The sequence below is a fragment of the Heloderma suspectum genome, chromosome 4, assembly GCF_057233095.1.
Source record: "Heloderma suspectum isolate Gila_16-S chromosome 4, 16-S_ref, whole genome shotgun sequence".
NCBI lineage: Eukaryota > Metazoa > Chordata > Lepidosauria > Squamata > Helodermatidae > Heloderma > Heloderma suspectum.
Genome location: NC_139461.1, coordinates 161,116,931 through 161,132,482, shown reverse-complemented (window position 1 = coordinate 161,132,482; position 15,552 = coordinate 161,116,931). Strand labels below are relative to the sequence as shown.

At 43.0% G+C, this 15,552-nt stretch overlaps 1 protein-coding gene across 5 annotated transcripts in view; it reads right to left on the bottom strand.

The window, feature by feature from the left end:
* The window catches only part of RRBP1 (ribosome binding protein 1), a 214,478-nt gene that overhangs the window by 26,369 nt on the left and 172,557 nt on the right, over window positions 1-15,552 (bottom strand). For all 5 annotated transcript variants that reach the window (XM_084854812.1, XM_084854811.1, XM_084854813.1 and 2 more), the window contains one exon: window positions 9,978-10,070. In XM_084854812.1, the coding sequence (XP_084710938.1) occupies window positions 9,978-10,070 (93 nt within the window). The remainder of the gene's footprint in view (window positions 1-9,977; window positions 10,071-15,552) is intronic.

Here is a 15,552-nt window from a genome sequence, read left to right as displayed (position 1 = left end):
ACCAGTCAGTCTGACATCAATCCCTGGGAAAATTCTGGAACAGATTATAAAGCAATCTGTCTGTAAGCACCTGGAAAACAATGCACTGATTACTCGAAGCCAACATGGATTTGTCAAAAACAAATCCTGCCGGATGAATCTGATCTCATTTTCTGATCAGGTCACCTCCCTTGTGGACTGTGGGAATGCTGTGGACATAATATACCTCGATTTCAGCAAAGCTTTTGAATAAGTGCCTCATGATATCCTGATGAGCAAACTAGCTCAAAGTGGGCTAGATGAAACAACTCTCAGGTGGATCCACAGTAGGCTACAGATTCGGACTCAAACAGTGCTTATCAATGGGATCTTCTCAAACTGGGGAGAGGTAACGAGCGGGGTACTGCGGGGCTCAGTCCTGGGCCCAGCGCTCTTCAACATTTTTATTAATGACTTGGAGGAGGAGGTGCAGGGAATGCTTATCAAATCTGCAGATGACACAAAATTGGGCAGGATAGCTAATACCCTGGAAGACAGAAACAAAATTCAAAGTCATCTTGATAGGCTGGAGCACTGGGCAGAAAACAACAGAATGAAATTTAATAGGGATAAATGCCAAGATCTGACCTAAGAGACATAGACCTGCGTCTGACAAAGAAGCCGGTGCATTCATTCCATGGATACTATCAGCCTGGTTTTGGCTGTTAGATGTTGTTTATCTTAGGCTGATTGTTAAAGGCATAACTAAACAACCAACAAGGAATATAAATACTTCTGGCCTTGGTAGGTAATCTCCTAAAGAAAGAGATTAATTGTCCTGTGGACCTAGCAGAGCCTGTGGAACCAGCGGAGCTGACAGAGTGGAGATATTACTTCACGGCAACTCATTATTTATGATTGGTTACCTCCCTGACTCACATTCCAGCATCTAGAGCATTTGGAGGTTTCATTATTTCAGTTTTTAGGTCTTACTAACAAGCCTTGGACAATCTTTTGTTATAAGAAGAGTTGATACTGTTGATGCTGTTGTAAAAGTTTAACGAATGGTATATGTGAGAAGCTTAACTAGTTACTTTCTTGGCTTTCGATAAGGCTTCTTTTGTTTATGATAAGAACTCATTGGATCATTGGATTATTTATTCATTTAAAGTACTTTGTACTTCTTCTGGCCTTCTCCTCCTCCTCCTCCTCCCTTTTACCTTGTATTTATCTTGTAAAAAAAAAAAAAGGTAAAGGTGTCCCCAACCAGTCGTGTCCGACTCTAGAGTGTGATGTTCATCTCCATTTCTAAGCCGAAGAGCCAGCGCTGTCTGAAGACGCTTCCGTGGTCATGTGGCTGGCATGACTGAACACCGAGGTGCACGGAACGCTGTTACCTTTCCCGCTGAAGCGGTACCTATTTATCTACTTGCAATTTCTTGCTCTCGAACTGCTAGGTTAGCAGAAGCTGGGACTGAAGATGGGAGCTCACTCTGTCACGCGGCACTCGGGTCTTGAACTGCTGTCCTGCTGACCTTCCGGTCTGCAGTTCAGCGTCTTAACCACTAAGCCACCGCGGCCCCTTATTTATCTTGTACCTACCTTGTATTTAGTGGGTTAAAAGCTTCTTAATACTTTAAGGGTTCATATAAGCCTAACAAGGGAAGTACAGGCAGTACAGGAAGAACTATAGTTGGTCAAATTGCCTTATTTAATTTTGGCTGTACCTAAGCTTATGCAAGCTTATGCAATGGTATTCACCAGACAGGGGTATAAGAAACATGGAATCTCTCCCATACATGGCAATTTATTAGGACAAAGGAAAGAAAGACAAAAGAAAATTACGAACTCCTTTCTTCCTAAAGATGAAGGAATTAATAATAAGGAAGTAACATTGGTATCACCCCCTGCTTCCAATTTAGATTGATCAATCGATCATAGATGTATGACACTGGAGACATGATGGGAGGACTCTGTTATTGATTTGGCAATGGAGCTGGATGCTGCAGAGAATGCTGTGGCTACCAGTAGGGTAGAGAAGAAGGGAAGAAAAGAACTAGATGATTTTATGCTAAAACAAGCAGATGACTTAGTACCGGGATATATTCAACCAGAGAAAGAATCCTCCCCAAAAACATCTGAGTTGAGAGAGGAGACAGATACTAACATACTGTTTCAATGGGTAAAAGATATTTTAGATGAGATGAAGCTAATCAAATTATTCCTTTATGACTCTCACGAGTTGTTAACTATTCTAATTGAGTTAGGTAAGTTGCCCAAGAAGAGTAATGAACAAACTGACCCTGGCACTGGAAACCCCCAGTATGTTTCCTGTGGTGAGGAAAAAACTCCTGAAGAGAAAACTAAGAGCATGACTCAAAATGAGACCCTTCATAGATATTCAGATAAGAAAAGATCAAATCCAAGGAAAAATAAGAGTATGTCAACAAAAATTAAAAAGAGTAAAAATATTAAGAATACAAAAAAGATAGGAAAACCAACTCATAAAATGAATTATTATAACTTATTTAAACTCCTTGAGAATAAACCAAAAAAGGAAAAAACACACCTAGATTTAAAAGCCAAAAAAGCTATGTAGTGGTAGGGTCTCTACAGATACCTATCATACCACTACCCCCTTCATTATAGATGACACTAAAGAATTGGTGGGAAGTGATCCATGGGATGATGGTCTGAACATCAACATCAAGAAGGGTAATCAAATAACAGCAGAATTAGTACCGCTTAAGTATAATGCCACATGGAAATTAAGACTAATGGCTAATATGTTAGTATTTTGTGGATATCCAAAACGAAAAGGAATGCTTTCCCAGAATGAACGTAAATGGCATTTACTTAGAATTTTACAACCAACAATCAATTAATTATCCTCTATAATTAAAATGATGAAGGTGGAATATTTGTTCCATAATTATACCCATGCCTGGGCGTTGGTAACCTTTAAGGAGAGTATAATAACTAATAGGATTTACAAGAAGAGTAAGGGGCATAATTGTTACCAGATATTTTAAAAATTTGGCATGCCCTATGCCCCTGTTAAGTGTATGCCCAAGAGGGACAGATAGGAGTATTTCAGTCCTTGTGAATGAGAAACCTATCAAAGAAGACCTTATTAATATGGAGGCAACCCTGGAAGATCAGTTGATAGAAAGCCAAATTGGCCGTGGTTGTCTTACAGGGAATATATGACCACATAACAGATAGGATCAACTCTGATTTTAATTGGTCAGAAATTGCGGTGGAAACTAATCTTCTTTCTTCTTTTGGCAATCTACCAATGCGTGGGCAAGTATCCTTGATAAATCGCTTTGAATGTTTGGTGGCTACTCTGAAGGACTTGAAGTGGGCTTCTCACTCTAAGGAGAAGACAGAGAATGACCAACTTCTCATTTGTAGTTCATCAAGGAAGACACTGGATGAAGACAAAATTGAACCCCCACTGGAACCTAACGTAATAGTAAGGAAGAGAGCCCCCATTTCAAATTTGATTGTTCCCTCAGATGACCCCGAGTATGATAGTTGAGGATCCCCCAATGAATAAAGAGAGTAACTTTTCTGAACAGCTATTTACTGAGGGGGTCAAAGTATGATGAGCCTCAAACCAGCATATGCAGGATACAATAAAACCTTTGGAAATCATCTCATGGAATGTAGCAGGGTGGGCACGCTGTAAAAGTCAGGAGCACTCCCTCTTTCAGCAGAAATACGATATAATATTAATACAAGTGGCCTGGACAGCTGAGGACCTGCTGATTTGTGGCTACCACTCCTATAGTAGTGGGGCAACACCAGGAGCGGGCCCAGGGAGGCTTAAAGGGGGTTTAGGAATTTTAGTATCTACTGCATTGAGGGCTAAGTGCACCTTATTACAGCCACTGAATCAACAGGCTATGGCAATACTAGGCTCTGTTGCTACACTGGTGGTAAATATATATTTCCCCCTCCAACGAAGTAAGATGATCATCACAATGATCTGGACTGATCTGGAACATTATCTTGAAGATCTAATAGCAGACAATGTCATAGATAAGGTCCTTTTAGGGGGGGATTTTAACGCCAGACTGGGCCCAAATGATCATTTTCTTTATGCTAAATATAAGGTGCCTATTGCTGACAACAAGGAAGAACATCTTTATTCCCATTATCCTTGCTTCTCTAAAGATGGCATGGCAAACTATGCTGGTATATGCCTTGCTAGAATGGCTGAAAGATTGAACTTTACTATTTTGAATGGATCTACTTTAGGGGATTATCCAGAGATTTCATATTCATGGCTGGAACAAGACATAGTATTGTTGACTACATGTTAACCAATTAAAGTTTAGTCCCTTTTGTTAAGAACTTTCAGGTGTTACCTGTATTTGTGGTATTTCACTTACCACTTCTGCTCCATATGGCTTCTTCAGAATGCCAGTTGTATCTTAAGATCCAGTCCGGGGCTTATATAACACCTACCCAGCAATTGGGGTGTCATGCTAAATGGTCACCCCTACTCGAGCAGAAGTTGAAGGCAGCTTTAGAGGATGAAGGCATGTTAGAGTGCTGCGCAGCTATAGTGGAAAGGCCAGTGGGACAGGAGCCAATAACCGCCTACAATAACTTATTGCCGTTATTGAATCCAATACTTACTCACGATGCTGATTTACATCACGATGCTAATTTACAAAAGAAAATAGCAAATAGGCTCTCAAAGTGGTGGTTTGATACGGAATGCCGGGAAGCAAAAAAGTCGCTCAATTCTGCATATTACTCTTATAAGGCTGCCGCAAGGTCAGATGGCTCGAGCCTTCTTAATCAACTATTAGAGAAAAAGAGAGCTTATAAACAGATAGTGGTCCAGAAGAAGAAAGATGACACCAAAGCAACATGGGTACGGCTTATACAGGCAGCCAGAGACAAGAACTCTTCAGTCTTCTGGAAACTGACGTCAAAATTTTCACCTAAGGATGCCTCCCCTTTAGATTCCATAATCACACCAGGTATTTGGGAAGCATACTTCCGGAAGATACATGTTGAGTCTGCTTGTGAATTTTGTACAGAGAAGATGGCTGATCTCCCTGAATGGTCTCCAGTTTCTAATAAAGAAATTAAGTCACTGATTAATCTACTTAAGAGAGGGAAAGCCCTGGTATTGACAATATTCCTCCTGAACTTTTGAAAACCAACAATGATTGGTGGGCTCCCCCCTTGGTATCGTTATTTACTTATATTGATTATTCAGGGCATATCCCAAAGGAATGGAGACAGGCGATAATAATTCCAATTTTTAAGAGAGGGAGGAGGAATGATCCAGCCAATTATAGATCAATTAGCCTGCTCAGCATAACTGGCAAACTTTATGCAAGCCACTTGTTAGATAAACTTAAATTATGGATTGAACAGGAAAATCCATTGGCTGAGGAGCAGGCTGGATTTAGGGAGGGTAGATCAATTCAGGGTCACAGCTTAATTCTGCAACATTTAATAGAGAAGTATGCGGCTAAAACCACGGTTTCACTATATGCAGTGTTCATTGATCTTAAGACTGCATTTGACTCTTTATCTAGAGAAAGATTATGGGAGAAACTTGAAGTCACATCCATCGATCGAAGGCTTTTATATTTAATATGAGCCCTATATTCTAACACATCTTTGAAAGTCAGATGCAATAGGATTGGACATCTTACCGACTCCATTATATCATCAAAAGGAGTGAAACAAGGATGTGTTTTGGCACCCTTTTTATTCACTTTTTATATTAATGACGTGATCAGTTGTCTAAATACCCCTGATATATTCCCCCCCCCCCCTTAGCCAATAGAAAAATTCCTGTACTCTTATATGCCAATGACACGGTATTACTCTCCAGAACTCCTGTGGGTCTCAGAAGAGCCCTACGGGCATTTAGTCTCTATTGTAATGAGAATCAGTTGGAGATTAACTACCAAAAAAAAAGATTATGTCTTTCGGGAAGCGTCCTAAAATTAGGATATGGAGTATTAATGGACACAGAGTGGAGCAGGTGACGTGCTCTAAGTATCTGGGGGTGATGTTACAATCTTCAGGGGCAAGGAATGTCCATCATGAGTATGTGGCCAGGATTGGCCAAAGATCTGCTCAGGCTATATTAAAAATTTTTTAACACTGATGGAGGGCAATATATACCTGCTGCCCTTAAATTATCTCAGCTTCTCTATGGGACAACTCTAGGCTCAACATCCTCTTGTTTTGGCCCATTAGAAAGAGTTCAATCAAAATTTATAAGGGCAATTTTCCGTATGCCCAGTTGTGTTTCTAACACTGGTATGCGTTTAGAATCTGGCATGATTAAATAGAGGCTAGGGTAAGCCTTGCCTCTATTAATGTTTGGCTCAAATTAAATTATTGCCCGCAAGGATTAACTTATTTAATTCTTTGGGACAGCTTTCGTTCTTCTTGGCTAACTGCAGTCCATCAAAAGATTACATTGTTGGGATTCTCTCCACAGACTCTCCTAACAATGGGATTGGATAAGGCGATGGTAACTACCAAACAGAGAGTGTTAGATATTGAACAGCAGTGTGATATTAACAGAGTACCAGACTTTCTGGCACTGGAGGACATCAGATACACTGTAAAAAATGGCTACCTATGTATTGTTTTTGGAGTCTCCTACTCTTCGCAGGGCTTTCTCTTTAGCCAGATGGCAAGTACTCCCCTCAGCAGTGCTGGAGGGGAGATATAGGAAGACTCCAATGGCAGGGAGGATTTGCCCTTGCAGTGCTGGAGTGCTTGAAACAACCGAACATGTTATCTTTTCTTGTTGATTTTATCAAGAAATCCGTGTAAAGTTTATTTCTCCTCTGCTTAGAAGGTTTCCGGGCAGATCTGATGTTGAGGTTGCCAGGAAGCTTCTTTTAGGTGCTAATATGCAGTTAACAGATCCTTGTGCAAGGTTTTTTGCAGCCGCCTGTAAGATCCGTGGGGATACTGTATATAATGCTTTAAAATTCTAATAATATTAATTTTAATCTGTAATAGGTAATCTTTAATAATGTTTTATTGTTTATTTATTGTTTATATTGTTCACTTGTTTGTTGTTTGGGAACATTTTAGTTTGTTGTGACATTTTTGGATTGTTTATACATATGAGCTGGTCATGGACTATACTATTAAAATAATTCATTCATTCTGCACCTAGGAAAAAGAAACCAAATGCACAGTTACAAGATGGGGAATACTTGGCTCAACAATACTACAAGTGACAAAAATCTGGGAATGAGCAACAATGTGATGTGGCTGCAAAAAAGGCAAATGCTATTTTGGGCTGCATTAATAGCTTCCAAATCCCGGGAAGTACTAGTTCCCCTCTACTCAGCACTGGTTAGGCCTCATCTGTACTGTGTGCAGTTCTGGGCACCACACTTGAAGAAGGATGCAGACAAGCTGGAGAGGGTTCAGAGGAGGGCAACAAAGATGATTGGGGGAAACAAAGCCCTATGAGGAGAGACTGAAAGAACTGGGCATGTTTAGCCTTGAGAAGAGAAGACTGTGGAGATATGATAGCACTCTTCAAGTACTTGAAAGGTTGTCACAGAGAAGAAGGCCAGGATCTCTTCTTGATCATCCCAGAGTGCAGGACACGGAATAATGGGCTCAAGTTACAGGAAGCCAGATTCTGGCTGAACATCAGGAAAGAATTCCTGACTGTTAGAGCAATACAACAATGGAACCAACTACCTAGGGAGGTAGTGGGCTCTACCACATTGGAGGCATTCAAGACGAGGCTGGACAGTAATCTGTCAGGGATGCCCTGACTTGGATTCCTGCATTGAGCAGGGGGTTGGACCTGACGGTCTTATTGGCCCCTTCCAACCCTAAGATTCTATGATTCTAAGAGGTGATGGGAAGAGTGACTAGGCAGGTTTTAATCATTATGATAATTTGATGATATTGGAAAGCATCCTAGTCACAGATAAGGCTTCTGAAAGGTCTTCGGTTGTGAGGGGCAGACATTCTTCTTTGACCACCACTTGTGCCCAACTTCCCTGCTCCCAGGCTTCATAGCTTCTCCAGCCTTCTGAACTGTATCTGGTGCCTCATATTCCAGGGTGAGTCATAGCAGATGTGTCCTCCTGCTGCTTCGGATGTACTGGTAGCCAGACACTGGAAGGGGCTGGGAAGCTGTGAACTCCTCACACCCAGCTGCCATGGTCCACTCCTGCCCACCACAGACGTATTCTGACCACTTGTGCCCAACTTCCCTGCTCCCAGATTTTTAACCTGCCAATTTTTCTAGCAACTCTACACTCCAGACAACATGTAAAATGTAGAAATGCACTAAATGTGGGAACATCTTCTCTTAAAACTTGTGTTGATAAGTAACAGAGTCTCCACACCCCTTCATGCTCTTACATCTGTATTTGTAGGGAGGCAGGAGTGCAGCAGGAGGGGGTCACCAAGGACATGTCTTAAAAATGTTCCTAACAAAACCTGTGATATCAGTAGCAACACCTATGGTGGTTTGTGAATTATAGTTGAACTGAACACACAAAAGCTGGGAAATCATTTTTTCAACCATAACACCAGCCCCCTTTCAGCCCACAGGGCACCTTGGGCAAAGGGACCGTGTGTAGCAAGTGACGAAGGGCAGGAGCCCACTGGGATGCATCATCATCATCATCATCATATTTCTATCCCACCTTTTTCCCAGTACTGGGACTCACATGTGAGGAACACATGACAGTTGAACCACAGGGCTCTGGGGCAGAGCCAACAGCCTGAGAGCTCAGACCTGTGAAATATTATGCATACCAAGTCAAGAGTTGCCCCCTCATGCCTGAGTGAAAACAGCTCAGGGAAAGCCAGCAGTACAGGGGTCAACAGTTTAGCACCCATAGCCTCCACCCCATATCCCACTTCCCATTTGTTCCGCTACCCCCTACTCTGTGCCACTGTCAGCAATGAACGGAACAACAGCTTGAGCACTGGTTGGCAAAGAGGAAGTTGGGACGTCATACTGGATAGAGAGAGGAAAGCCAGGGCCCAGCACAACAAAAAGTTAACAGTCTGGCCCGCACTGGGCTGCAGCAGCATGGCAAGGGCAAACAGCCCCCCCCCCCACCTCACCCCATTTCTACCTGCCTATAGGAGTGCAGGAGTTAATTTCAGGCAGTTCCAGTCACTAGCTTCAAGTGGTATCGGCTCATTGTTGATGTTAATAAGCTATCAGTGGCTGAGGATACATTTGTGGTGCCTTGTAATTAGCTGGGGATGCATTTTCAGCTATAACGTACCAACCGGTTGTTGAAGCCTCTTAGCTGCTACAATGAGTACTGCCCCTGCAACACTATATGCTGCTAGAGCTTCTGCTGATTGTACAAGATTGGGAGAGTTGGGGAAAACAGGGAGAGGGAAAAGAGGTAAAGGCTATATGTGCCATTAACCCCTGCAGTGGTGGTGCAGCCGGGGGGGGGGGGGGAGAGAGAGAAACACTGTTAACCCTTGTACTGCTGGTCGCTGGCTTTCTCTCTGTATCACAACTTCCTCTCTGCTAGCCAGTGCTCAATGCTGATACCCCCTTCACTGCTTCAGGACTATAGGCAGCTTGATCTTCAGGTACAGAGAAGGCTATAGAAGCAGAATGAAATCAGCATGAAATGAGGGGGCAACTCTGACTTGGCATGCATAATAGCTCACTGGTCCAAGCACTCAGGCAGTTGACTGGTAGGTCCCAGAGCCCTGTGGTTCAACAGTCACGTGAGCATCCCAGTGGCCTCCTGCCTTTTGTCACTTGCTACACCCATGCTGGTCTCTTTGCCCAAGGCACACTGTGGTTTGAAAGGGGGCTGAAATTATGGTTGAAAAAATTTCCCAGCTTTTGTGTGTTCTGCTCAACCGTAATTCATGAATCACCGTACGTTTTGCCACTGATCAAAGTACCTGATTGCAGAGGAGAGTGTTTATGTGGCTAATAAGGAGAACATGGTGTTGGAAAAACTATAAGGCATGCACACACACACACTACATTCAGAAAGTACCTTTTGAAATGCTTCTTCTGATGCAGCCAGCTTTGCTTCCCACACCACCTCCTCCTCCTCCACACTCTTCTGCAAGTCCTTGAGCATCCTTTCCTACAGTTTTGAGAAAGAAACGAAGCATGAAGAAAGTCAGCAGGAAAAGAAAGCAAAGTTGGGCTTACCATACGTTTATTCTGCTCAGAGGCTAGAGGGTATTCTTGAATGGGTTACTCCAGCCACTAGCTCTGATGGACAACCCATGAAAATTGGGCTCCCTTAGTTCTTTGAGAGCCCACCCAGGGAGATCCCACCCAGGTTGGGAACTTGAAAAACTTTCAACTGTAAAAAAAGTATGTTAAATACAAAACAATTAATCACCATTACTAGAAAATACAGAGTAGAAAACAGGAGAGAGGAGAATTCCCAGGGCTTGAATTATTCTGGCTAAATATCCTGGGAGTAAGAGGCCCTCATCCTATCTCCTATCAGTAAGAACAATCATACTTGAGTGGCTGGGATACCTTCTGTCCACCGAGGAGAATTAATTTACCATAGTACATTCAACATTTTTTCTCCTTTAGTGGTAGAAAGTATTCTTCCAAGAATGCCCAAAAGCAGTGTCCATCCCAGGACAGGAATCTTCCTAAAACAACAAATGCTTTATGGAAAAAGCACCTGTTGAAACACCCATCTGTTAAAGCACACCTCAGCAGAGGCAAATGTGTCCAATTCATAATGCTGGACAAAAGTAACCATGAGGCTGCTCCGTAAATTTTGTAATGGGGCTAGAATTACATTTTCCAACTCCTGCTGTGAGATGTCTTCTCTGAGGGTTGCCTTCTGATGAGAGAGGATGGTAAAGAGAGGGAAGGAAAGAGAAAGGACTGCATCTTGGATGCAAGCTGACTCTGTAGGAAAAGCCCTAGAACAGTAACACCTAACAAACTGTTGAAGCTGTGCCTACTGTTTAACTGAGAAACTGTTACATTTTGAATTGAGTTCTTTTGTAAGCCACTTTTAAGTGACTGAAAATATTTCCCATTTACCTACCCCATGGAGGGAGCAACCCTATGTCCCCTAGACAATATAGTTTTTTTCCGTTTCCTGGCTCCATGCTCGAAGGCAGGGCTCTGAGCTCTGAGCCAGGAAACTGCGCTCCTCATCCCTTCCCTCTTGTAGCCTGCATGGAGAGAACAGCACTGGCAGCCTCTCCATGCTTCGTAAAGTACTTGGCCTTCCTTCCACTTCCTATATCTGTCCTTGTGTTTTTTTAGGTCATCTCTAAACTTTTGGTGAAGTCACACTGGCTTCTTCTGTTGTCTTCCACCTTTTTTCCTTGTTGGAATGGTTTGTAATTTTGCCTTTAGAATTTCCTTTTTTAAAAACTCCCACCCATCTTGGATTCCTTTTCTCATTAGAGTCACTTGCCATGGGACCTTCCTTATCACTGTTCTGAGTTTATTAAAATTGGCTTCCCAATCCAGGGTACGCATTTGGCTACACTCAGCTTTTGCTTCCTTTAGAACCAAGAACTCAACTAGCTGATCCTCTAGTTCCTTCCTCCACTTTCTGTAGGAGGAATTTATCAGCAACACAAGTCAGGAATCTCTTGGAGGGGCCATGTTTTGCAGAATTTGTATCCCAACAGGTAGAATTTGTCTACCCAACAGAATTTGTCTCCCTGAGGAAATTGAAGTCCCCCATTACTACTACATCATGCTTCCTTGAAACATTGGCTATTTGCTTTTCAAAAATTTCATCTTCGTCTTCTCCTTGATTGGGTGGCCAGTAGTAGACTCTGACCGCTATGTCCCTTTTATTCTTTGCTCCATCTATTTTAACCCAGATGCTCTCGATGGGGCTACCAAGCTCATCCTCCTGTATTTCTGTGCAGAGATATGTATTTTTAACATATAGTACAATGCCATCTCCCTTTCTGTTCCTTCTGAACAAGTTATATCCTTCAATTGCTGTATTCCACTCATGGGAGTCATCCCACCAAATTTCAGTTACACCTATCAAGTCATAATTTCCCTGCTGTATTAAGAGTTCAAGTTGGTTCTGTTTGTTTCCATTCTCTGGGCATTAGTATATAGATATTGAAGACCATTTGCTTTATAGTCTGGCTTTCTTTCTACGTGTTTTTGCCAGTCATTCACACGGAGTATTTTTCTCTCCCTTGCTATCTCTCTTTTAACTATTGGAAGAATGGATGAGAAAACTATCTGGACCCCAAAGTTCTTGAGTTTCCTTCCCAAAGCTTCCAAGTCTGATGTGATTTTTTTATAGCTCCGCTTGGCAGTATCATTTGATCCCACATGGATGAGAAGAAAGGGATACCTGTCAGTGGGCTTTATGAGTGTAGGCAACCCTTCAGTCACGTCTCTAATCCTTCCCTCCTGGGAGACAGCATACCTGGCGAGTCCATGGGTCTTCGTGACATACTTGGGTTTCAATCCCACGCAGCAAGGAGTCTCCCACAACTACTACTCTTCTCTTTATGTTGTAGGCCTTGGTTTCATTGTCTCTGCTTGACTGACCTTCAGCCTCTTGCTCGCTCCCCTGCGGGGTCCCCTGTAATTCTCTGCAGGCTGTTCCCCAGTCTCATCTTCAAGTACCTGAAAACAGTTCCATAGTTCCACTTCTTCCACTGGTGCAGAGTGGCTCCTAGTTCTTCTGCTCCTGTCACCCTTTTCCAAGGAGTATCCTCTACTGCAGTTTTCCTCACCTCAGCATTTTCTTTTTCTGCCTCCGCTCTTCTAGCTTCTGTACTTTGCTTTGCTGCTGTAGTTCCTCCTTTCTGTCTAAGAACTCTTCGTCTTCTCTTATGCTCTTGAGGGTTGGACACTCGCCACTCCAGTCCTCTTACTTTTTCTTCCAACAGTGTAATCAACTTGCACTTGTTGCGCGTGTAGGCCATGTTGATCTCAGGCAAGAAAACAAACATTGCACAGACCTTGAAGGTCACCGCCACTCGAGAGTCCTTTCCTTCCATAGTCTCTATTCTCTTTTTGTTTCTAGCTTTCTGATTGTACTGGAATAGCCTGTGCTTTGTCGTCTATTCACTGGAGGTTAACAACAGAGTCCCACTGGTATGGAAGTGTGTGTTACAAGAAAAAAAAATTAAATAAATTGTTAGAGGCCTCCCACTTGACCTCCCCTGCCAAACTCCTGTTTGCTCTCCCTGTTTGCTCGCTCTGATTGCTCGCTCTCTGGGAGCTTGCTTGCTTGTATAGCTCCTAGACCAGCTGGAGCAGCTTCCTCTGTTCTGCTCACTTAGGAGACAGGAAACAGACTGAAACTCCCCACCCAAACAGCTGCTGGGAGTCCTCAGGCCATGCCCCTTCAATTCAATTGGAGCTTTCAGGAGCACATGGTGAGCACACGGCAACTCAGAATGGAAAGTCCCTGGGCTTACTCCAGCCCACTCACCCCTTTTCCTTTGTCTCCTCTTCCAGTGCAACTCCCCTGCCAAACTCCTGTTTGCTCTCCCTGTATGCTCGTTCTGATGGCTTGCTCTCTGGGAGCTACGCATTACTACAATGTGGCATTCTGGGGGTGCCATGGCACCTGTGGGCACCTCCAGTGGTCCCCGCAAAGGGGTCCACAATGTGGTCCATGGGCACCCAATTTTTAAATCTTTTTATTTTTTCTGTTTTTTAAAGAAATGTATATAGATTTGTATGAAATGCATGCAACTTTCTAGCAACTATACATAGGCTTCAACAAAAGCAGACCAAATATCCAAATAAGTATCCATTTGAAGGTGGCATCTATATGCCACCTATTCAAATACTGAAATCATTGTAAGGTCCTCAGTCCATTGCATTTAGGAGGTGAGCATTTATCCTTCCAATCTTGGAATATCAATCTTTTAGCTGTCAAAATGGTGCAGAGAATCTATTTACGCTGAACATTTGATAATTTCCATGAAGCAGGTAAATAATTTAAAAGAGCATGTACATCAGTGAATATTAAAGACTGTTCCAGACAAAATTTATCTGTGTAGTAACCTCGCCCTCTAAAGAACCAACTATTGGACACTGCCAAGACATCTGTATAAAAGAAGGATTAGTTGTGTAGTAGCTGAATTACGCAATTACCTGAATTATGCAATCTCTTATTAAAGACATATTGTGATGTTCAATAGACAGAAAGCAAAAGTATTTGCTGAATATGACGCTGCCCAAGATCCATAGGCATGAGAGGGAGATGCCAAAGCGGCGATCCACTGATTAGGCATTTTGTGGTGGTGCCAACAACAGTTTCTCAAATTCCTAAATGTGCCCAGAAGCTTGGGAACCCCTGTGTTATATGCTGGGATGCCTTTGAAAATGATCCAGAAACTGACACTGGTCCAAAGTAGACTGTTAACAGGGGCTGGGCAGTGTGATCATATTACACCAGTGCTTTGTGATTTGTATTGGTTTCCAGTCCATTTCTGGGCTCAATTCAAAATGCTGGTATTAACCCTCAAAGCCCTAAATAGCTTGGAGCCAGGCTACCTGAGGAATAGTCTTCTCCCATGTACGCTCAGACCCGAAGACCATCTTCAGAGGTCCCCAGTTGCCCCTGCCAAATGAGGGGAGGCAGCTGCCACTACTGCCTTTTCTGCGGTGGTACCCTGGTAAAGGAACGCCCTCCTCAGAGAGGCTCATGTGGCGCCTATGCTGTAGTGCTTTCAGTGCCATCTGAAGACCTTTTAATTCTCCCAGGCTTTTTAGACCTTTAGTTTTTAAAAACAGTGGTAGTGGTTTTTAAATCCTTGCACTATTGCTGATTTTACTTTGGTTTTTATTCTGTTGCTGTTTTAATCTTTTTAAGGATTTTATATTATGTTTTATTATGTTCTTAAATTTTATGGTTTTAAGTTTTATTTTGTGAACTGCCCACAGAGCTTTGGTTATAAGGCAGTATAAAAAGGTAAAGGTGTCCCCAACCAGTTGTGTCCGACTCTAGGGTGTGGTGCTCATCTCCATTTCTAAGCCGAAGAGCCAGCACTGTCTGAAGACGCTTCCGTGGTCATGTGGCCGGCATGACTGAACACCGAGGTGCACAGAACGCTGTTACCTTTCCCGCCGAAGCGGTACCTATTTATCTACTTGCAATTTCTTGCTCTCGAACTGCTAGGTTGGCAGAAGCTGGGACTGAAGACGGGAGCTCACTCCGTCACGCAGCACTCGGGTCTCGAAATGTAGTAAATAAATATTCCAACATAACAGGAGGGCACCAGGTTGGGGAACACTGCCTTGGTACGACACCCTTCTTCTGCTTTCCCTCTCTCCACTGGGTTCCCTCAGGGCTCTGTACTTGGCCCTCCACAGTTCTCCCTTTATGCCTTATCCCTGGGTTGTCTCATCGTTCCCTGTGGCTTTCAGTACCCACTGGACATGAACAAAAGCCAGCTCTACCATTCTATCCTGGAACCTTTGCCCGGCATCCAGTTCTGCATCTCAGCTACCTGTGATTTCTGCTTGGATCATCACTCATGCTCAATATGTTGTTGCCTCACGCTCAATATGTCGAAAACCAAACTTCTCATCCTTAACTGTCACCTCCTTTGTTCACTTCCCTTATCCATGGACACAGTCACCAT